Source organism: Streptopelia decaocto, assembly GCF_964273445.1.
Source record: "Streptopelia decaocto genome assembly, chromosome: 7".
Lineage (NCBI taxonomy): Eukaryota > Metazoa > Chordata > Aves > Columbiformes > Columbidae > Streptopelia > Streptopelia decaocto.
Window position 1 is genome coordinate 37,227,478 of NC_138661.1, and position 23,463 is coordinate 37,250,940.

At 45.4% G+C, this 23,463-nt stretch overlaps 1 protein-coding gene across 5 annotated transcripts in view; it reads left to right on the forward strand.

Moving 5' to 3' along the window:
* Positions 1-15,984, forward strand: part of SMOC1 (SPARC related modular calcium binding 1) — a 132,463-nt gene extending 116,479 nt beyond the window's left edge. For 2 of the 5 annotated variants that reach the window (XM_082059101.1, XM_082059103.1), the window contains exons 11-13: positions 2,724-2,971; positions 10,564-10,614; positions 12,543-15,984. In XM_082059101.1, the coding sequence (XP_081915227.1) occupies positions 2,724-2,971; positions 10,564-10,614; positions 12,543-12,559 (316 nt within the window). In that variant the 3' untranslated portion in view covers positions 12,560-15,984. The remainder of the gene's footprint in view (positions 1-2,723; positions 2,972-10,563; positions 10,615-12,542) is intronic. The other 3 variants (XM_082059102.1, XM_082059104.1, XM_082059105.1) reach the window with 3 other exon arrangements.
* The last annotated feature ends 7,479 nt before the right edge of the window (positions 15,985-23,463 follow it).

A 23,463-nucleotide genomic window follows, 5' to 3' on the forward strand; every position in this document is an offset into this window, starting at 1 on the left:
CTTTACTGTATCATGTAATTTCATGAGCCAGGGAGATATAGCTGAACTGAGATGATGTGGCTGTGCTGGAATTCTGGATGATCATAAGAAAGGGCAGGCAACCAACTCAGGAACTGTAGTCCTGCTAAGCCAGCCAACAATAAGTGGTAAAAACTCAGAAATAGCTGTATCTTCCTTCATCCTACAATCACAGCAGTTAAATTAATTCCCTTTAGCTCCATTAGCATGCTGTAGTTTTCAGCATGAGCTCTCAGCATGTTTGTAATGGCAAAGATTGATGTATTGTCACCTCATGAGTCAATGTATTTGTATTAGCCTGTGGATTTCCCTGATTTTCTTTATGGACATCCTGAAGAGAGCTATATTGCCTCTCTTGGTAACTCGTGAGAGTTCCTTCTTGGTATGCCTCTGAAAAAGAGGCACTTCCAAGTCCTGCTTCTGAGTATCTCTTCAGCAGGTAGAGAGAAGCTTGTGGTCCTACCTGTTGTCTTTCTGCTGTTGGTTCTAAGATGCTCTGCTATTTTCTCCATTTCTGCCCCTCCAGTTGTGAGCCTTCAGGAAACAAAGGACACACCAAGGTGCAGATGGGAGGAACCTCATATGCAAAAGCTCAGGTTTTATTCCTCTATCCCAGCAAAAGCAGAATATTGTTCCTTGAAATACAGAATTTCCCTGTGGCTGTTGGAAACCTGCTATTCTTCAAACGATAGCCAGCTCATTTCCAAAGGGAGAGAAGCCAATGCCTGTGTTAATAAATGTCATAAAAACAAGCCACAGGATGTGTTTTTATTCTCTCCTGTCATCTTGGTCTTCACATACAGTTTCAAGGCTCTGAAAAATCCAGGCACTTCCTTCGTTTCCTGGAGATATTTTTGCAATTTCTGCACGTCCATAGGTGGCTCCAGGGGCTTGCCTTGAATTTTGGCTTCCAAAACTAAGCCAGACTTATTCCCAACCTTTTCTTTCTTCTCCACAGTGTTTGTCCCACTGTACATTGACCAGCTGCTGTGACTGAATGCCAGGCTGCTTCTCAACTAAGAATTAAGTTATGAAGGAGATAACTTCAAGTAAAACCTAGGGAAAAATGTGTAGTTTGTTTGCCTCTCCCTACTGTTTGTGTTTACTTGTTGCAAGCATCCAGATGTCTCTGTGTAGGAGCTTCCTTTCTAAATCGTATTATCATTTGTAAAAGCTATCAGAGAAGGTTAATGGTGATCTCTGTTTTCAACCTAAGCTCCAGTGCTTGCTTTCTGCATATTGCAGACTCCCCTTCACTAGTGATTTAAATTACCATGGCGGTAGGGTGGGGTTTGTATTTTTCAGGCTCTGTAGCTTCATTTTAGAGGCAAAACTGGTCATACCATAAGGTAAAAATAATTTTCTCCCTTCCAGTTTCCAACAAAAACATTTTCAGTGACCATTTAAATATATATCCTACCAGTTTCTGAAACAAGGTTGGTGACAGTCTTAGAGTGCATTTTACAAGGTACCTGAGTTCATATTTCCTCATCAGCTAGAATGCCCCAAGCTCACATCAGAATCTGGCTGCCTGCAGCATCCAACTGTCCCCTCTCTCCTTGCTCAATAAGGAATTTACGCAGTAGCTGGAGATGTCTCCTGGAATAAGTCAGAGCAACCAGTGCCAGTGTAGCCTGTCTGACTACCTATTCACTAATTTCCATGCACTGAAATGCTTTATTTGTGGGAGGCTCAAGTCTTAGCATCATTTTAGATTTCTCTGCTGGCATGCTCGTCACATAGAAAAAAGACGGACTAGCTTAGTGCAATTCTTAAAGAATTCTTCTTAAAAGAGAGTTTCTTCCTTGGTTCTTGGTATCACTGAAGAATAATCCCTTTCCTACTGCTGCTGCAGAGCACCAGGCACCACTTAAATGGTATGACGTAACACTGCCTATTCAGCGATGGCCTTATGTTGAATCGCAGTATTCTGTATTTGTGCATCTTAAGCTGTTGCTTTTCCTCCTCCTCTCTGATATTGTTTCTTGTTGGGCACAGAAAGAAAATGTGATCAAAATAATGTCAAACTTGTAATATCCCAATGAGTAAGAAATGAAGCAAACTGAAGTTGCCAGTTCCATATTATTGCTTTCCATGGATTTGTGGTGCTTGTCTGCTGTGAAATTCTTGTGTATAAATCAACCATGTGAAAAGCATTAAATATGCTGAAAATACAGCACAGGAGTTCAGATTGTATAAATAGATACAGGAAGAATGTTGCATCTTGCCAAGGACATTTTCATATAATGAATGTGTCTTGCATTACATGAATTTGTTCTTTTTCTGAAGTCCCAATGTTGCTATCACAGAAACCACCATGACAGCTGACACTCACGGCTCTCCTGCTGGTAACTTGAAGGGGAGCCCAAGGGTCAAAAGGACCATGGAGATTGCCTCTTGCCCTCTAAAGGGATTAGGCAGAGTTTCAGCAACTGATGTGAGAAGAACCAGAGGTACTGAGCCTATCAGCCTCCAGAAATCTTTGGCACCACTTGTTAATGCTAAATGAGATGTTTAGAAAAAGTTCATCTCTCTCAAAAGAGCCCAGCTAGAAGGAAGAGATTGTAAGTCCTGCATATTTTGCCTCCTTTAAAAGTGGCTTAGTGCATGTCTGACTAGGTGAGCAGCTCTGGCTCCTCAGCACATGCTTGACGGTATTGGTGAGAGCAACCCCTTGTTGGGGACTTGTGCTTCCTCTGTTCCAGGTTCTCTGAGCCAGACCCCAGCCACACGCTGGAGGAGCGAGTGGTACACTGGTACTTCAGCCAGCTGGACAACAACAGCAGCAATGACATCAACAAGCGTGAGCTTAAGCCTTTCAAGCGTTACGTAAAGAAGAAAGCCAAGCCCAAGAAATGTGCCCGACGTTTTACTGACTACTGTGACCTCAACAAGGACAAGTCAATCTCACTTCAGGAGCTGAAAGGGTGCTTGGGAGTCGGCAAGGAAGGAGGTGAGTGCCTTTTCTTCCCCACTGCATGAACATGAAAGACTGACATAAATTTACAGCAAACTCAGGAATCAATTTCCTCCCAGGTGATTCGAAAGTGCCACAGTTTGTGTGAGAAAATGAGTGGGATTCATACCCCGCCATGCAAATGTAGTTTGTTACTTGTGTTACAGTTCTGTCTTGTATCACTTATCATGGACCTTTGTGCTAAGCACTGTACAGAAACAGGGCAAAAAGATGAGCTTGCCCACAACCCTGCTTGTACTGTAGAAGTCCTAGGAAACCATAGTTCAGATCAGGTCCCTTCTGACTAATACACTGCTAACAATATTCTGTTGTCTCAACCATGTAGGCTGGATGATGTATGAGCCAGCACAGACCCAGTCCTTCCCCAAAGACCCTGTTGACTAACAGAAATAATATTTATTTTAGATGCTAAATCCAGCATGCAGGGAAATGGATGATGCAAAGAGAACAACTCAGAAAGAAAGTGCAGGATTGACCTTTTTCAGAGTGAAATTGCACTTAAAGATTGAGGGAGAAATAGGGCATATGAATAACATTTTCCTTTCTGTTTAGTGCCTGAGCAACCAACCCACCCTCCTTCCTTTTCTTCCTCTTTCATCTTCACCTCATCTTCTGTTGGGACCTAGACCAAACTAATATTTTTGGAAATTTTCCAAATTGAAACTGTTCAACCCAGATTCAGTAATTGATCAGTCATTCTTTACTGTGGGCAGACTTGCTTGGCAGGAGAAGGCAAACAGGGAGATTCCAGGGGGCTAATTTCCTGTGCAGGTGTTTTGGCTGTGCAGACTGCTCTTGTTATAACCATCGTGCCAGTTGGGAAGGGTGTGTAGGTCCTTTCTCCAGGCTTAACCTTTTCTTAGTTCTTTCCTCAGGTTTAGCATGAGTGGGAAGGGAGTCAGTGCATCTGGATGTTGGGAAGTTGCCTTTTCTAGGCACTTCGCAAACATCTTATTATCATAATAAGACTATAGCATTACTTGTCAGCTGTGAGAAGCATTTAGCTTCCCTAGCTCAGTGGAAGTTTTTTTTTATGTCATTGGTACCTTACTGAGGAATGACATACAAAAATAGAAACCTTCTTCCTTAATTTTATTACTTTCCCCATAAGATGAATATGCCAAATAAGTTTTATTGCCACTTGGCCTGGAATAAGACTTTCTGGAATCTGCTGCCTTGGCCAACCAACCATTCAAAATTTAGTTTATGGAAAGGAAAAAAAAAAAAAGAGAAGGAAGAAAATGTGAATCTTTGAGCCCATGTGAAGGGGAGAGAAAGCAGCAAGATATTGTTGTGAGTGTCTGATTGCCCAACTATTTCCTGAGAACACAGCCTTAACCTCTCATGGTTTCTTCTGTTGTATGATGGCAGGATTGTGTGCAAAAAGGGGCTCTGACCTGAGAGAGAGTCCTTTAGAGGTGCAGTAAGCGAGTTTGTGATGGATCTCTTTTGAGAAGTCATGAATTAGTGAGGTGGTAGATGATGATTGCTCTGTTTTCTATTCACAATAACTTCTAAATTAAGAAATAAGCAGTAGCTTACCCCTTCTCCAGCTTTCCCTTATCCTGATCATGGGTGCATGTAGTCAGTCAACTAGTCCATGTATTTGCTCTGCTTCTTTCTCTGTACCACGGCCTCCAAACTTCTGCTGGGGCTGAGGTCACTGTGGGTCCAAGACAAGAGCTAGTTGGGAACCTCTTTGGCATGCTTTCAGTTGTAAACTCCCAGTCAGGTAAAACCAAAACTTTTCATGGAAATGCTTCTGTTTCAACAAAAGTTTTGTTGGAAAGGTTTTTCTGGTCTGGATTGGATGAGGAAGGGTTGGAGGGAGGCAAGGAAAGTCATCATTTCCCCTTGATGAATTTCACTACAAATGAGCTTGCCTCAGATGTTCCAAATCCTGGTGGAGTATCCAGCAGTCTAAAGACTAAAAGGAAGTAGGTCATCGTTCCAGGTAAGTGTGTCCCCTGCTAGGCACACTGAACACTTGTCCTGATTTTGAAACTAAAATTTAATACAGATTTTGTAGGGTTTAGGGTGCTGAGGAGGCTTCTGCATTTTTGTCAGTGTTCTTTTTCATTGGTTGGTGTTTTTTTTTGTTTGTTTGTTTTGTTGGTTGCATGTTTTTGGGGTGTTGTTGGTTGGTTTGTTTGTTGTGGGTTTTTTGTGGTGGTGGTGGGTTTTTTTTTTTGGGTGGCCAGTTCCATCCAAACATGGAAATAATGTCACTTGAAGGAAGCACAGGGTATAGATAAATCAGTACTGTTATATGCCTCTTGGGCACTAGATAGTCTAAATGAATAAGATTTTTGTGGGAGAATTCAGCTGGGATATTCATATGGACGAACCTGAATCTGAACTCTTTCCAGCTTAGGATCAACTGTATCTGAGAGGCATAGTTCTGTCTGTCTTCCCTCCTCAGCAGGTTCTTGATGCCTGTGGTAATACGTAGGTGCTGCCAGCCAATGGTTCTTCAGTGTGGAAGATAGCTGTCCAGTCTGCCAGTAACCCTTCCACTTTTCCATCTTTATGATGACCCAGAAAGTTGATGGGAAGTTTGCAGGGTCTGGTGGCCAGTTTGCACAGCTCTTGCACCTCTGCTTAAACCAGATGTGTTTCCATCAGGGGCAACTCAGATGGAAAAAACGCCATTCCTGGATCTCAGAATGGAGTAGCCACAGAGAGCCAGCCTTTGAGGGCTTGTGGAAGCCTGCAAATGGTGTTTTAAACAGGGGCAGAACAGGCAGAGAGGGCTTGTAGCTCAGGGTACACCAGGAGCAGTCTTTGCCATCATTCGATCTAAGATTGTCTGTTTGAGGAATTGTGGAAGGAAAACAGACTGATTTACAGCCTGTTAAAAGTTAGCATTCATCAGTGCAGTCTGTGCAGCCTGAGTTAAGGGAGGAACCATCTGTGATCAAAGAATAAATTTAGCTCTATGCATTAGTCAAAAGGCAGGGTCTTTGAGAGGATATAGACACGCACTGTAAAGCTTTGCTGGAAAGTTACTGGACCCAAGATTAATCGGAGTTCACTGATCTTGGAGAGGAGGACTGCAGATCTGAGCAAGGCTTGTACTAGTTGTGCTGGCTGCAAAGTGCTGGACTGGAGTTTTACCTCTGTATTCTTCCAAATTCAGAAGACAAAGTCAGCATTTTGTGCATGCCCAAAGAGGAGCTAAGGGATTAAGCAGCAAAGTGTCCCTCTGCCAGCTGACGGGAAGTTTCCTTGTGCCAGTTCAGATCCTGTGATTGCTTTGCCATCCAAAAGTTTGTCAGATGGTAGGTGTTGGGTGCGTTTCACAGGCCATGAGGACTTCTGTGGTGGAACACAGCCACCTCCTGTGCCAACAGCCAGCTACCAAGAGCACAGTTCAGAAACAAGATCAACATGTCTCAATTAAAAGGAGCGAAGAGAAGGGTGTGTGTATAATTAAACAGCATGTCACTTTCTACTGGACCTGAGCAAATACTACAGAAGAAGGAAAAATAATCATAGAATAGTTTGAGTTGGAAGGGACCTTTTAAATGTCATCTAGTCCAACCCCCCTGCAATAAGCAGGGACATCTTCAACTAGATCATGTTGCTCAGAGTCCCATCCAGTCCAGCCTTGGATGTTTCCAGGGATGGGCCATCTACCACCTCTCTGGGCAACCTGTGCCAGTGTTTCACCAACCTCATAGTAAAAATGTTCTTCCTTATATGCAGTCTGAATCTCTCCTCCTTTACTCTAAAACCATTACCCCTTGTCCTGTCACTACAGCCCTACTAAAAAAGAAGTCGGTCCCCATCTTTCTTTTAGGCTCCTTTTAAGTACTGAAAGATAAGATCTCCCTGGATCCTTCTCTTCTCCAGGCTGAACAACCCCAACTCTCTGTCTGTCCTCACAGCAGAGCTCTTCCAGCCCTCTGATCATTTTTGTGGCCTCCTCTGGCCCCTCTCCAACAGGTCCATGTCTTTTCTGTGCTCAGGGCTCCAGAGCTGGACGCAGGACTCCAAGTGGGGTCTCACCAGAATGGAGCAGAGGGGCAGAATCACCTTCTTTAACCTGCTGGCCATGCTCCTTTTGATGAAGCCCAAGATAGAATTGGCTTTCTGGGCTGCAAGCGCACATTGCCAGCTGATGTTCAGCTTTTCATCCAGTAGTACCCCCAACTCCTTCTCCTCAGGGCTGCTCTCAATCCTTTTGTCCCCCAGTCTGTACTGATACCAGGATTTGCCCCAACCCAGGGGCAGGACCCTGTACTTGGCATTGTTGAACCTCCTAAGGTTCACATGGGCACAGTTTTGAGCTTGTCCAGGTCCCTCTGGATGGCATCTCGTCCCTCACTCATGTCAACCACACCACTCAGCTTGGTGTCATCTGCAAACTCGGTGAGGGTGCACTTGATCCCACTATGTCATTGATGAAGATATGAAACAGTCCCAATACAGACCACTGAGGGACACCACTTGTCACCAGTGTCCATCCCAGACATTGATCCATTGACAACTACCCTCTGGATGTGACTATCCAACCAATTCCTTATCCACCAAACAGTCCACCCATCAAATCCATATCTCTCCAATTTAGAGAGAAGGATGTTATAGAGAACTGTGTCAAAGGCCAGACAGGCAACATCCATAGCCCTTCCTTCATCTATTGATGTAGTCACTCCATCATAGAAGGCCAATAGGTTGGCCAGGCAAGACTTGCCCTTAGTGAAGCTTTGCTGTCTGTGTTGAATCACTTCCCTATCCTCCATGTGCCTTAACATAGCTTCTAGGAGGATCTGTTCTATGATCTTTCCAGGCATAGAGGTGAGGCTGACAGGTTGGTAGTTCCCAGGGTCCTCCTGTCTACCCTTCTTAAAAAAATTGAGTGCAATGTTTCCTTTTTTCCCGTCACCAGGGGCTTCATCTGACTGCCACGACTTCTCAAATGTGGAGAGTGGCTTGGCAACTGCATCTGCCAGTTCTCTTAGGACTCTGGGATGCATATTGTCAGGTCCCATATACTCATGTATATTCAGGTTCCTCGGGTGGTCACGAACCTGATCTTCTCTTACAGTGAGAGTGACTCTGCTCCCCCAGTCCCTGTCTTGTAGTTCATCCGCTCGAGAGGTGTGGGAAGAGAGCTTGCCAGCGAATGGACAATCCAAGCAGCAGGTTTTGTTCAGTGATGTTTGGCACCCTTCTTATTGGCATCCTCAGAAGTGACTGATTCTCTGCATGCTTGGAAGGCTTTTGGGAATGAGGATGCTCTGTACCACTGCCTCTGGACTGGTGATGGTAGAAAGCTTACAAGAGTCTGAGAGGCTATGAGAAAACCGTAATCAGGTAATGACTGAGTTAATAAAAGTGAATTCAGAGTATATCTACTTACAATTAGATCAGAATGTAAACAAGCTCCACTGGTGCAGTGCTTGGTTTTATTTGCCTTTTTCAGATATCTCACTTTGGCCCTCAATAGAGATGGTGTAGTTTGTCACCTTTAATCTTGAAAAAAGTTACTGATGGTTAGTATGAAACAGAACTACAGTACTGTGTTGAGGACACAAGATAGGGCTCATGGTAGCATGTTTCCTGCTCCCCCATCAAAGGGGAGAGCTTTGCTCAGTAAGTCTGAGGAATCATTTCTACCTATAAAAAGATGCTGGGCTTTCCTTGGGGCTTTTCCTTTTGAAATACACCTGGCCTAACCTAGTGTGGCCGGAATTGTTGCCTGAAACAGTGTACTTATAAGGCTGAGGAAATACTCTGCATTATGAAACTTTGTGAATGAAAGGGTGTTACCTTATAATACCCAAAGGTTTCCCAGGTATATGTTAGTAACCTGCTCTCTCTATCTGCCATACTCCTTCCTCTCTTTCATGTCACCTTTATGCTTGGTGCACTGTTGCTTTGGTGGGGTTTGTCTTCTGTAGGTGTTGGTGGCTGGCCTGTGACTGTATTGAAGGCAGACGGCTGAAGGCAATACTCTCTGCCTTTGGAGTGACAGGTAATGACCTCCAGGCTGGTTTCCCAGGATGGATCTATGGGGCCAGCCCCACAGAAAGCCCAGAGTCCCACCAGGCTGCAGCAAAGGGATGCCCTGCCCAGCCTGGAACACCTCTGCCTTTTGCATTGACTCACCTGGAACTCCATGCCTCTTTGCCAAGACAAATATATCTCATTCACAGCAATGCACAGTGATCTTAGCTGCACTGGGTGCAAAAGGTGGAGTTTGTTTTGATATTTCCCATGGATGCTGGCAGCTACCATGGCCCAGCAGCACCTTTTATGGGCCCATCACTGGGAGCAGCCTGGGCTCTGTGGCTTGTGAAGCACATGGGTTTTCATTGAGAGTCCCAGCTAGCTCTGGAGGAATCTACCTGTTGGCAAAAGAGCTCTGCTTTTTATACAGGGGTGCAGAAATAAGTGAACAACGACGGTGCCTCTGATCTTGCCAGGGTAGACAGCTGATACGACCCTGGCATAACTTACTGTGTTTATACAGTTTCTCGTATCAACAATCCCTAAAGCCAACAGATTCTGCATTGCGATCCATTTGAAACTCAGCCACTGCCACCTTTCTTGCCCCATCTCTTTTCCTTTCCAGTGGTTCTACTTCTGTCCTGCAGCCCAGCTTCCCATCTCCCGGGGCTGCCCCGGTCTCACTCCTGCTCTCCAAGCTCCTCAGCATCTTGCTTTTGCATGGAGCTATGTTTGCTTTATCTGCGAGAGTGAAAAGCACTTAATGTGGAAAGCAAGCTGTGCAATCAGGTCAGATACACGCACAAATCAAAGATGAGTCTTAGATTGGGCTGCACTGGAGGGAGGCAACAGGCTTACTGCCTCTGGCTGGGAGCAGGAGTTCCCATTTCCAGCTAATCCCTCATCTGAAATCAGACCAAGCAGCTAGCAGGAAATGTAATGTGCTTTCTGGAGCTCCTGTAATCCCTGAGCTGTCTGTACCCGGTGCATGGTAGTAACAGGATTATTGTTGAGGTGAGAGCCCTTGTCATGAGCTCCATCTGGTGTAGGGTGCGTGTGCCTGTATCTCACGATGCAGTCGCAGCTTTGCAGTCTGTTCCTGCCATTTGGCTGGATATGAGTTCAGATCTTTGATTTTAGACACCTGCTTGATTGTTTGGTCCAAGCTAGAGATTTAGTAAACTTGGGCTACCTGTATTGCCTGCACCTTCACTTTTCTGCCTATTCTACCCCAGCCCTGACTACATGACATTATTTTGCTTGATGTTAGCAGAAACTGTTTAGGGAAATTTCATGATACTACTTGCATCCTTCCTTTCTTACTCTTCATCCTTCCACAGTTTAGTTTAACCTTGTAATTGTTGCCTCTTGCCCACACAGAATCTATGGATTTTATGACATTCAGGTACTACAACACCAGGTATTTAGCATCTCACATCTCAAGCTTATTGATCTGATTCTTGCATGTGAATCTTAAGGCGTGCTGGCAGGATTTCCTGTGTGCCCACACAGAAGAGCTCCTCTGAACCTGTCATCTGGCAGCAGGCAGTGGGGAGGCTCCTTTGTCATGCCAGGGCATTTATTGCCTTTAACATGGTTCTTGGATTTTACAGGTAGCCTGAGCAGTTTCCCCAGTGGAAAAAGACAAGGCCTTAACCCTTTCAGTGAGTATCTTGTCAGAATGTTTCCTTTTTTTCTATGATAACCATGTGTCCCAGAATCCATTCTCCCCTGCTCTCCTATGTTCACAAATATAAATATAGAATCAGCTGGAAACCAAAGTTGTTAATAAGAGGTGTGAATATAATAGTATCAGCTCCACTGCATCATTTCAAAGTTCAGCACTGTGTGTTCAGCTGGGGCAGACAGCGTACTGCTAAGGAATTAGAACAGGATACAGCAGCTATGGGAGAAACACTCCCCTACCCTATTCTCCCTGCTTCTAGCAAGCAATGATTTAGGTGATTTGTTGTGTTTACATTGCATTGCTCTGTGGACAGGTTCTCATGAAGATTCTCTTCTTCTCTATCCCAGTGAAGGTCTGCTCTCCTCTGTATTTTGTGGCAGTAAATCATGTGAAGAACAACTTTTATTTGTTTTGCTTTTAGGGCTGCTTGCCTCACTGTTTCATTTGGATGCTTCTCGTTTTGAACTGTGAGAAACAGCGAGCAGTTCTCCCCTGCCTGTGCTTCCCATGCCATTTGTTGTTCTGTAGCCCTGCAACATACATCTGGTTAGACTCCTTTCTGTGTAAACACGTACGCTTAATAACAGAAGCCCTCCCATACCTCTTGTATTCTCCTTACCTTTCTGGGTACCTTATCTGGTCCTCATGAAACGAACTGAACAGAGAACTGAAGATAAGGAACAGCTAAGCCTTATACATTGATGTAGTGATGTTTCCTGGTATGTCATCCATTCTGAGCATGTATTTGATTTTTGTCTGCTGCTAAAAGCTAAGCAGAAGCATTCAAAAAATTGTGTACTGTGGCTTCAACCTCTTTCCTAGTCATCTGAAGTGCTTAGTGTAGGATAGGTCATCCCCACTGCCCACTCATGTGCTGCTTTGCATCTATAGACATTGAAGTCAATCTGCTGTTTTTATGAGCTGGTCATTGAGCACTGTGAGCACCTTTTGCAGAGCTGTACAGTCAGTTTCAAATATGACTATCTGGAATAATTTTGCATTTGACAGTAGTCACGCCACATGGCAGGGCATGTTGATTAGCACTGATCCCAGTGAAGCTTGTTTGTTAACCCTTCTCATTTCTGAAGACCATACTTCTGCCTTCTCTTCACTGTGTTTACACCTGTACTTAATGCGCAGAGCTCTCGCTCTGGTATCGTAAGAGCTTTGGTTCTTTAAGAACCTTTGATGAGGGGCTTATCAAAAGCTTTCTGGTGAAACAAGCTTGGAGGAGTGTGTGTCCATCTGAAATGCCAAGCAGCAACCTCACACCATCCACTGGAACACTAACAGTTCATCAGGGTCCTGGGACCCCCAGTATGCTGTATCCTTGCCACAGATTCAGTAGCTTGGTGGGCTTCAGAGCACCTTGTGCAGGCAGTTCTCCAAGAGCCACTGAGCAGGGAGACAGCTGCCCTGTGCTGTGGCAGAGCTGGGGAGAGGCAGCTTGCTGTTGCCCTGCATGCCTGCCTCCTCCAAGGCTGGCCAGCCTGCTGGGGAAAGCAGCAGCTGCCTGCAGCACCAGGGGCTTCTGCATCAGCCCTGGCAGGACAGAGAGAAGAGGGAGAGATGTCGGACCAGTTTATTCCCCGGACTGCACGCCCGTTTCCAAGGAGGGGGAGTGAAAGTGGTGGTTTGTGTTTAAAAATACGTCAGTCCCTAGGGCTCTGTGTGACTCATTCAATGCTTTTTTCAGCCAGGCTGTCTCATTAGCCCCTGGTTGTTTTCAGCCTCACAGCTTACTCTGGGATCTCAGCCTTCTGGGGCCATGGCTGCAGCAGAGGCTGTACTGTATCTTTATCAGTCAGGTGCCCTTTTGGTTTTAGTATGCCTTTTTCCCTCACTTTCCCTGCTTCTGATTTGTTTGTTTGTTTGTTTTTCCTCCTTGCCACCCCATCCTTTCAGTAGGTCGCCTGGTGTAGCAGCAGAAGACAGGAAGGGAAGGCGGGAGCCAACCCAAAGGAAAGGAAGATCCAGCGACAGACGGACAGACACCTTACTGCTTGTGAGCAAGCATGCAGCGTCAGCAACATCCAGTGTAGCAGAAGTGGCACCCAGAACGTTTGCACTTTTTAATGATTGATTTGGGTTTGGTTTTAATCGCTTTTCAATGCCATTATCTAATACTTTGGAGAGTGGGGGGGAAGCAGGATCATGAGTTTTTGAAATTGGAACAGCTACTGATGACATACAATTGAGTTCACTGGGACTCAAAGAAAGAGAATTTTATATACTGTATATAAATATATATGTAAATTGTACAGTTGTCTTGTACAGGGCTTGGAGTCACTATTCTGTTCCTCCCTTTGCTTTTGAAGGCTCTTAGTATTAGAGGCACACTTTGCATGTAATGGGTTACAGTAATGTTTTCATTTCTGCCACCAAACCATTATTCAGTTGCAAACCTTAACATCCCCTTGCACAAAGAAGCAAGTATATCAGCATGACTTGTGCTTGCAGATATGCAGACAGTGCCAAATGCTTCTTGTGAGCAGCTGAACTCCTTATTTTCTTACCATAAAGCCCTGTGCAACCCACAGGCAATCGGGCTTGGAGAGAGCACAGATTTCACCCAAGTATTGGTGCACTGCAGAGCTGCTTAAAGTAGGCATAGAAAAGGGTTGGATTAAGGACATAGAAATGTAGTTTCTGCACCTGTTGCAAGTTGGGCAGAAATGAACTGCAGATGCATTACTATCCAGGCTCATAAGACATGCTTAGCAAAGATGTGCCAGGCCTTGGGAATCTAACACTGTAGGGAGAACATGGGAGCCATAGGCCTAGTAGAATCAGTGGAATGAAGTCTTGCATCTTCCTCTCTGATGAAGCGTTCATCCATGTGTTGTTCAATAAAAATATTGAGAAGCCTGCTAAAAGCAGCATCAGCCTGCCTGTTTCTTTGCTAAACTGCAAAGGACTTTTTGTTAGTGCAGAAAGACACAATCATGCTGCTGGTCCCCAAGAGTCTGGTTTTACTTATGTTTCAACACTACAGCTTGGGCCATGCTGACAGGTCAAGGACTGTCTGCAATGACTGTCCTTGTCTTTGGTGGTTGTGCACCGCAGGCTCCTCTCCTACACAGTGGTGTGCCTGCCTAGCTTAGGGTATCCACCCAATTCACTGTTACTGGTACCTCCTGTGTTATCTTGCTTCAGTGTCACATTACTGTAACAGTGAAGGCTTGCGTTGTGGAGACTGGTCTCTTGGAGGCCACAGGGCTTGTTTCAACTGCCAGCAGGTTTTCCAGAGTTGTTCCTTATTTATCTCAGATACAATTGTAAAGTCAACAGTGGGGCAGGGACACCCATATCTGCAATCTTAGGTTTGGGCAGAGTGTGATGTGACACACAGTATTTTTGCTTTGTGCATTTCCAACCGTTGGCAGCACTTACCCCTTTGTAGGAAACGTTCTAAGCAGCCTCCTACTTCAGAGCTGGCAATCCTTGTGCCACTCGTCTCTGGACTAAGAACCTGTAGTTGTAAGTGATGACATGCCATGCTAATATGCGATAACACCAACTATTGCTTATAACAGCATTGTGTTACTGTAGAGACCGGCCTAGTCCCTTGAGGCTTTGTTGCTTTGGTAAAAGCTGTTGCAACACAGCATCTTCACTCTGTGACATGTCATCGTGGTGATCGCTTGAGATAAACACATCACAGCAGGAGTGTCCTGATGCAGTAAGTTAGTGCCTTGTTGACAAAATTGGAAGTTTAAAAAAACCCCTTTCTATAAATAACTGTTTAAGGGTAGTAATAATTCTTCCTCTGGGAAGCAGATTGGAGTTAAAGCATTTGGCATGGTTGAAGACACCTCTGGTAATCTCTAAAGTATATATCATACCACCATAATATGAAGAAGCACTGTTTTTAGCACGAGAGGATCCTGCGGCTAGAATGTCATGGTTTCTCACATACGATGTATGTGGGGTTTTTGGCCTGCAAGCTCCCATCTTCTTGATTGCATCTTCTCTTTTTTAAATGCTTGGGGAACATCATTGGTGCGTTGAAATGATTTGGTTTAGTGTATAGTTAGAAATGTCCCTTTCACTCATTAATCCTATTGTAGGAGCAAAGAAAAACATCCAATTGTATAAAAAAAAAAATCTTTTTTTAATATGGTAGTTTTAGGAATTAAAAGCTCTGGCTGCTGGTGGTGTTTTGTTTTGTTTTAATGTATAGTTGCATCCAGCAAAAGCAGCCACGTGGATGCCCACAGGAGTTCTGTCAGCTAGCCGCTGGGGCCGGGCGATGCCCCACAAGATTGCTGGGGGAGTGCAGAGCTGCTAAAAGTCGTTGCATCTTTTCTTCTGGAAAACCAGCCAGCCATGCCTCCTGCCTGTCACATCAATCTTCCTGCAGCCCTCCTATTTCTTGTCCTTGTGTCTTTCTCCTCCAAAAGGCCTGTGTTCACATGTACTTAGCAATTAAAATTGCGTCAGTTCTTCAAGGAAGCCAAACTAGGGGCGGCTGTTGATGTCAGCTTTGGTATTGGTGGGTATTCATATTGCTATGCTAGAGCTGACTTTATGGATGGATTGGGGTCCAAGCATTATATTGCTTTCCTCTTTACTTTCATGAGATAAGTCCAAGTCACCACGTTCTGACTTGTTGGGTTTGCATGCACCTCTGAGCAGGTTCTGGAAACACTTGTACATTGGCATGCAAGACCCACCAAGCATAATTGTGTAATGTCCAGATAGAGGCTGGGTTACTTGTTCTGGGTTTGTGTGTTGGAAGATTGTGCAGACAGTACTGGTCCCAATTCATATAACACATCCTGTAAGCTGTGCAAACTGTATGCACTCGTCAGAAGAGAGCAGGGCCTCTTCCCTCATTGCTTTTATTGCCAAATAACTGGCTGGTCCACCTGGCTGTTAGGCCAAACCTGTCCTTATCTGGCAGCGGTAAGGATGTTCTGCTCTGCCTTGCATAGGTAGCATCCTGATGAAGCTAGGGATTGGGGAGTGTCAGTGTTGTGCCTGGAAGCAGACCTGGGCAAGTCTCTCCTCATCCTTCAAGTTCTCCTGGGCCTCTCCAGCTCTACTTTGAATGACAGCTGAGAACAGCTGGGACAGAGAAGAGAACCAAGGGCTCCATAGTGCAAGTCATCTGCTCTTCCTGCCAGAAGTAAAAATCTTTCATTTTTATGCTGATCCTCCAAGGGCATAATGTGTTGGAGGGAACTGCATTACAGTGGGATTCATCTGTGTGAAGGTACCACTTTCCATGGCCTGAGTTTATATTGAACTTACCCTGCCCCAGCACATTTCTGCCTATGGCATTGTTTGTTAGACTGAAAGGCATCTGTTTGGTTTTGGTTTTGTAATAAAATAGATAACTTTTGCTCCAGTGTCTTGTGGTTGTTTCTTGTCAAATTTTTATTTCCAGAACTTCTCTCTTCCACATAATGTTTTGTTACCTATGCAGTGCCATAGCAGAGGGAAAGAGACTCTCCTGCTCCCAGAGTCATGTGTCAGTCTCTGGCTGGGATCTGAGGTCCTTGGATGTTTCTCTCCTGTGTGTAAGACTCCAGGTTGAATTGAAACATGCTCCAGAGTGCTTCTCTGTGGTCTGATGACAGCTGCCTGAATCTGCCCAGGCTGCTTTGAAAGACTGTAAAGCTCTGTTGGGAGAGTAGAGGTGACTGCAGGAGGTGGGACACACAGCCAAGGGGGATCTCATAGCACAGTCTCTCTAAACCAGAGACAGAAGTCAGGCACTGCACCTCCCATCTCCTCATCCCCACTCACCTTGGGAACCTTCGTACTTTACTTCTGCAGGTCAGGCCTCACTGTGTGGGAGCCTGAAATACTATCTTCTAGGTGTTGTCCAAAACTTTTTAATCCTCAGGGGTGACAAGCAGCAAGATATGCTGGGAAGATGCTGCTATTGTAAAACATGCTTTTTCCTGGCCTACAGGAAGGTCCTGTTCATTTAAGACTGCAGCACCAGGTCTGTGACAGAGGAGGCCACACACCCTTCCCATCAAGCAGATTTGACCAGTTTTCTCATCCCTGTCTATGTCATTTTACTTGATCACTTGTAAATCTCTTGCAATTCATATTGCACATTGAAGGGGAGGCAGTTGCAGTCTCAAAGTGACATTTTCTGCTTGTATAGAAGTCACAGGATGGCTTGTTCCTAAATGAGTGGAGAGGGTATCTGCTAAGGCTGTTGTCTTTATATGCAAGTTCAATCATGAAAGAAAATGCAGGGATGAATGACAGCCAATGTTGATTTGTCAAGAATAAAATGGCAAACAACTAATTTCCTTCTATTACCAAGGTAACGAGCATTGAGGCTAAGGGAGAAGCAGTTGTTATCATCTCTGGAGTTCTGCAAGACTTAATTAAAAATGGGAAAAGAATTTTTTTTTTTTTTAAGAGCAATTATTTGACTGTTTCCTGTTTCTGGGGTCGATATAAGGTACTCTGAGAGGCCTTCACCCTTCCCTGGTGGTGCAGTCGTTCTATTAGCAAGTCAGAAGAACTACAATGAGCTTGCTTCTTTCTTTGCTTCCAATAGTGATATTGCTAGAAGACTTTACCTCCTCCCCCACCTCTTCCCACCTTGTCTTTGACATAACAAAATCCACATTCAGAATGCTGACCTCCTGACTTCTCAGCAGCCAGCCCTTGCAAGCCATTTTCAGGCAAAATAACTTGGCAACCCCGCAAAAGCTGGTATTAAATTGGACAGCAGGATCTGCAGAAGCAGTGCTCCTTGGTTTAGAAAACACCTTGAAAACAAAGCAGGTTAAAAAACCAACACTTCAGGAACCAGGAGTATAACAGCAAGTATTTTCTGTGGAGTTTTTGCCAGAAAACCTAAGGCTATGATGTTTTCTGCCATCCTGTATCTGAGGGCCTATTTACTGATTTCAATGGCTGGTTTTGTTTTTCAAAGCTGCCTTGGCTGTGCACACCAGGAGGTGTCTGGTGTTCCTTCAGAAAACACCAGCTCTGCGCTACATGTTGCAGAGCAAATTTATAGCCACACCTCATGCAAAAGCATGAATGCACATTTATTCCATGTTACGTTGTTCTTTCAGCAAAATGAGAATGGGCTGAAGGTCTCCTGTCTCTCAGCCCAGGCAGAGGAGCCATGGCCTCACCACAGGCTTAGCTGGTTGGGTTGGCACACCCCTGAGGACAAGGCACGGGCAGCTCTCTGCTCCCTGCCTGAGCCTGACCTGCACTGTGCTGCAGGCAGAAAGATGCATGTTGGGTGATGATGGGGAACAGAAGATTGTGGCTCTTGGGTATTGAGGTTGTTGCCTCCTCCATGGTGCCAGGAGGAATCGCAGGCCCAACTCTCCTGCATGCAATTCACAACTAGGTGGCCCTAGTTTGGAGCTCCGAGTAGCTCCTCAGTGCAAGGTTTGTGGGCTGGAGTGCAAATGAATTCAGCTTACCTTACGAAAATAAATTCAGTCCCAGTACAAAACAGATCCTTAATTCATTGCTTTTTGATATGTGAACAGACTCAGCACTGTCTGTGACTTATGTCCTCAGTTTGGCAAAATGAGTTCTTCTGCAGCATCTCGGTGCCATGTTTCAAGCAATAAAAACTGCAGGGTCTGAATGTCCCTTCTATAGGGCAGCTTTGGCTTTGCATAGCATCAAGCACAATTGCTATCTCCCTCAGTCATGATTTTGGCTGGGACCACTCAAGTAATCCCTGCTGACTTCACCATGTCAGAAAAGAGTTGACGCAGCATTTGGCTGAAGAGAAGGAGCTATTTCTGAAGTGACTTGGATGTTCTCGCTATGAGCTGGCAGGTTGTAACAAAGCTGTATGAAGGTGGCTGAAGTTGGATCAGTTCATCTGCAGCCCAACGTGAACTTGATTTTTTGCATCCCTTGAGCTGTTATGATTATTTCAAGTGTTCCAGTGTTTGCTGCAAGTTTTGTCTTCCCAAAATGCAGTTGAAAACCTTGTATAATTAGTTAATCTAAAGTTCTTAGACTCCAAAAAAATAAAATATCAAAAACTCAGAAAACTGATGGGCAGGGCTCTGTGAAGAGATGCCTTAAAGGATAGAACCGATCTGAGAACTGATAAAAAAGCTGGGATCAAAGTCCCAATAAGAAACTATCCTGCTGCAAGAGAAATGAAGTAGAGACAAATAAAGTGGATCAAGAGCTCTTAAACATCCTGAAGCATTAAAAAGAAAAACACGAAAAGTGGGGTTGGCACATTGTAGACTACATGTGGGATTCCAGGGGACTTAAGGACGGCACGGCAATGTCACCTAACTAGAGATGAAGAAAAACATAGGCAATTATAGACCTGATGTCCTAATAACTCCCCGTGAAAACTCACAAGTGCAAGCTACTGACCAGTTAGATTTATAAATTTGTAAAAAACAAACAAACAAAAACAAAAATACAAACAAAAACAAAACACCACCACCACCAAAGAAAAAAACACACACACACTCACAAAAAAAAAAAAAAGAAAAACCTGGAATGAATTTGTTGACGTTTTACTGAGGACAAATCGTATCAAACTAATTTGATTCCATTCTTTGACAGGATAACTGGCCTCATGGCTAGGGGGGGTCAGCACTAGATGTGATATGTCTTGACTTCAGTATGGCTTCTGGCCCTGTCCCAGAAGACATTCTTGTAAGCAAGCTGAGGAAATGGAACTGAATTAGACTCACAATATGTTGAGCTCAGTGTCAAAATCATAGTGCTTTCTGGGACATCTTCCCAGTGGCTGTCTGGGGTCCAGGCCTATTCAGGATTTTCATCAGCAGCTTTCAGAAATTGTTTTACTATGAAATTTCCTGGTGATATCTAACTGGGAGGGGCTGTACCTATGAAGGGTAGGACCAGAATGCTTGATGAATTGCAGAAACAGTCCAACTCAGCAGAATGAGTTTCAGCAGAGAAGCAGGCGATGACCTGGTGCAAGGCAACTGGTGTGAATGCACAAACTCAAAGCGGGACCCAGCACGCAGCAATCCAGCAGAAACATAGAATCATAGAATGGTTTGGCTTGAAAGGGACCATTAAAAGTCATCCAGTCCAGCCCCCCTGCAATGAGCAGGGACATCTTCAACCAGGTCAGGTTGCTCAGAGCTCTGTCCAGCCTGGCCTTGAATGTCTGTAGGGATGAGGCATCTACCACCTCTCTGGGCAACCTATGCCAGTGTTTCACCAACCTCATCATAAAAAGTTTTTCCTCATGTCTAGCCTGAATCTCAACTCTTTTAGTTTAAAACCATTACCTCTTGTCCTATCAAAGTAGCCCCTACTAAGTTTGTCTCCATCTTTCTTAAAAGCCCCTTTTAAGTACTGAAAGGCCTCAATAATGTCTCCCTGGGCCTTATCTTCTCCAGGTTGAAGCAACTGCTCAGGACTGGAAGAGGAAAAAGGAGAATCTGGCTTACCATATACAAAATGCTCTTAGGACAAGGATAGTAATCACTTGTTTTCCATGCCTTTGTGAATAAAACAAGAAGGAAAAAAAATAGCAGGGCAAAACCCACCAACATTGGGGTTTACTGTTATTTTTCTGCCCAAGGTGCTAATGAAGAAGAGGATGTAATTGAATCTCTCTTCACAGCTTTTTTAAGAGCTTATTGAACAACGGTGGTGTTGATAGATGCATGGAGGCACTCTGTACAGTATGTCTCAATGCCAAGGAGGTGTTCAGGGGACCTTCTGAGAGCTGTATTGAAGCTGTTGTGTTGAAGTTTTTCTTTTTGTATATTTTTCCATGGACCCAAGTTGTACACAATTCTCACAAAATGGGACTAGAGTTTCTGTAATACAAGCTTATATTCTAAAACAACAGAGACATCTTCCTGGGAAGGTATTTATAACTTCACATCTCACATCCTAAAAAAAAAAAAATAAATCTTGCTTGGCTGGTTTATTTCTTTAATTCACTTATATATCACACCAGTTTCAAAGTACTTCCTAGACATGTTATTTTTTACTGCATTCTTCAAACTGGGCCTATTTCTGAGTGCATGCCCAGTAATCAGTCGTATGTAATGATTTTTCTTTTAGCCACAGCTCCCACTCAGCTTGCCGGATACATGGCGATAGCAGCAGTACCATCTGGAACATTGGTGAATACTTGCATTCAGGTGCAGTAGGAACATCTGATGAGCTCATCAACCTCACATCACGCCTGCAGGCTCCATGTCTAAGCTTAAATTACCACCTGAGGCCAGGTGTGGGGCAGGGCTGGGTTTCCCAGTCTGCGTGGAGAAGGGCTGAGGGTTTCTGCTGCTGGCAAAGGGGGCAAGCGTGAGTGACACCCCTGGCCACCTACCGGGATGCCCTGTGGGCCTGGGGTGCTGGTCTCTCTCCACCACTGTGTGCTGCCAGGAAAAGCACAGACATCCCTGGGCAAAGGGAAGGCAGGGTGTAAATCAGGGTGTTAATTATTGAGATAGTTTAAATAGGTAATTTTAAGTGCTGGGAGGTCCTTAATCCCTTGCCCCTCTGGCGGCAAGATGGGAGCCCTGTCTTCTCTGCTGGGCGGTAAGTGTCACTGGCACATACAGCTCTGTTATTAACAAGCTGGCTGCTGCTGGCACATGCACACAGATGGCAACGGTCATTGAAAACTTTTTTTTCCCATCTAATACTCCAAAGTTTATTCTTGGTCACGAGTGCTTTTCAGCTTGTGGCCAGAGCTCACTAGGGCTCAGCAACTGCTGCTCCCATTTGTGTGGGCTGGGTCCTACACCTAGGTTAGGGCTGTGACCACTCCCTGGCAGAATTAACCCAAAAAAGCTTTTGTCTGTATTTTTCCCCAGGAAAAAAAAAAAAAAAAAAAAAAAAATCCAGGTGAATTATATGAGAAATTACCTGCTTCCAGCTGCCACCAAAGTGTAACTGAGGATGGGTTGAAATTTCGTGGCTTTGAATAGTGGCATATTCAAGCATGACCAGCTCTCCTGGAAACTCTTCTGTTACTGTCTATGCTACTGTGCTATCAAGAAGTGGATGATGGGCATTCCTCAAAGGTCTTGTTACTAACCCTTTATCTCAACAGCATCCACGTACAACAGTACCATGTGTCCTCTAAAACGCTTTTCCAAAGCCAAGTGCTATGCTGGTGGAGACATGCAGGTAGGCATCATCTCACCTCAGGAGTGGACCAGAGTGTTTGAAGCCTGAGGTGGCACATGCAGCTGATGGGAGCTTCTCCTTAAAGATGGTGCCGTGAAGTGAGGTCAGTTGCTGCTTTGGGGTGGAAGGTGGTGGTGGTGGGGTCCTCCCATACCAGGGACAAGTGGCTTACAAACCAGTCCAGCAGCCCAACCATGGAATCAGAGGAAGTGTGCAATCACAGGATATTTTTGTGGTTTATTTGTGCTTCATCCAGAAGAGCGTTGATCACACCAGTAACACAGTGATTGCCAAAAAGGTGACAAAGCCAATTCTGAGAGCTGCAGTTGCCTCCTCCCGGGCTTAAAACCTTTGCTCCCTGGCTCTAACAAACATTTCATTATCACCGTACGGTACTGCAGCCAATTCCTGATGCCTGCACACTCCTGTCACTCAACCCAACTCACTCAGGGACAATCTCCTTTGGTCCTGGACCTAAGCATCAGTGCTTGTGGGGACCGGGATGCTTCTGCACAGCCATGGTAGCCAGCCAGCCCCAAAGGGTCACAGTCCTTCCCCTCTCTCCCCCAAGCCCCCCCAGCCGCTTCACTGAAGTCAAATGGGTCCTTTCCTAGAGCAGGAGCAGGAGCTGGAGCTGGTGTAAGGCTTCCCCTGGGTCAGGAGCAGGCGTGCTTGCTGCAGGTACTGTGGCTCATGGAGGGCTGCGAAGTGACCCCACGGGCTGGGGGGAGATGGGATCATGCAGGACCCAGTGGGTCACTGGCCTTTTTGTGGCCAGGCCAGTGGTCTTTGCTGAGCCCTGGCTGCCCCAGGGAGCAATGTGCAGTGCAGCCTCCCCACAGCCACTCCCCCAGGGCCACCCTTCCTCCAGCCACCCCTTTGCTGCAGAAAGGCAAATGGGGATGGTTCTGGCACAAAGCTCACTGCAGAGGGGATTTTTGGGGGCAGGGGCCCAAATACAAGTGGAAGAAGGCAGTTAGTGGTGATACTGGGTGAGGAGGTGACACAGTACTGGACGAACCCAGGGCATGATTCCTGGGCAGCTTGACAGGGATGGACAAGTGATACCCCTTTGCAAAGCTGATTTGTACCCAAAGGCTGATGTTTGACTGGCATCCACACAGCGCAGCATCACCTGGATGGCAAAACCCCTGTGGTGCTGGAGGTGCCCCCGAGGCAGTGGAGTGGGAAGGCAGCCAGAGGTACCACTGGCCCCACACCGCATGTAGCCCTTTGTGCCGCCATGCCACAGCAGTCCCCAGTGACAAAGCAGCTCCTCTGTTCACCTCTGCTTTCCCTTCTGATATCAGGGCACGTTATTTATCCTCAAATGCAACAGTGAAGGGGTCTTGGTGAGGAGTTGGGATGAAGAAGAGGGGGAGGCTGAAAGGTAAGCATGTGCCGCTCAGAGCATGAGGAAGCCAGCGGCTGTCATTGCAGGCTGTTGCGGGAAGCTGACGGGAGAAACAATGGGGAATGAACAGTGAGAACAGCAACACCAGCAAAGTTCCTCTGGGCCAGCCAGGGGCAAGTGCTGTGGGGTTCTCCCAGCAGTACCGAACCGGAGGGCTGAGGCGGCATGGGAAACAAACCAGCCAGAGCCAGTGTGACCAAGTCCAAGCACCTGCCTAAAGGCAAACAGGAGCAAGCAGATAGCTAACCCCAAAATAAACCATAAAAGCCTCATCAAATAAAAAACAAAAATCCCCAGAGGCACCAAACT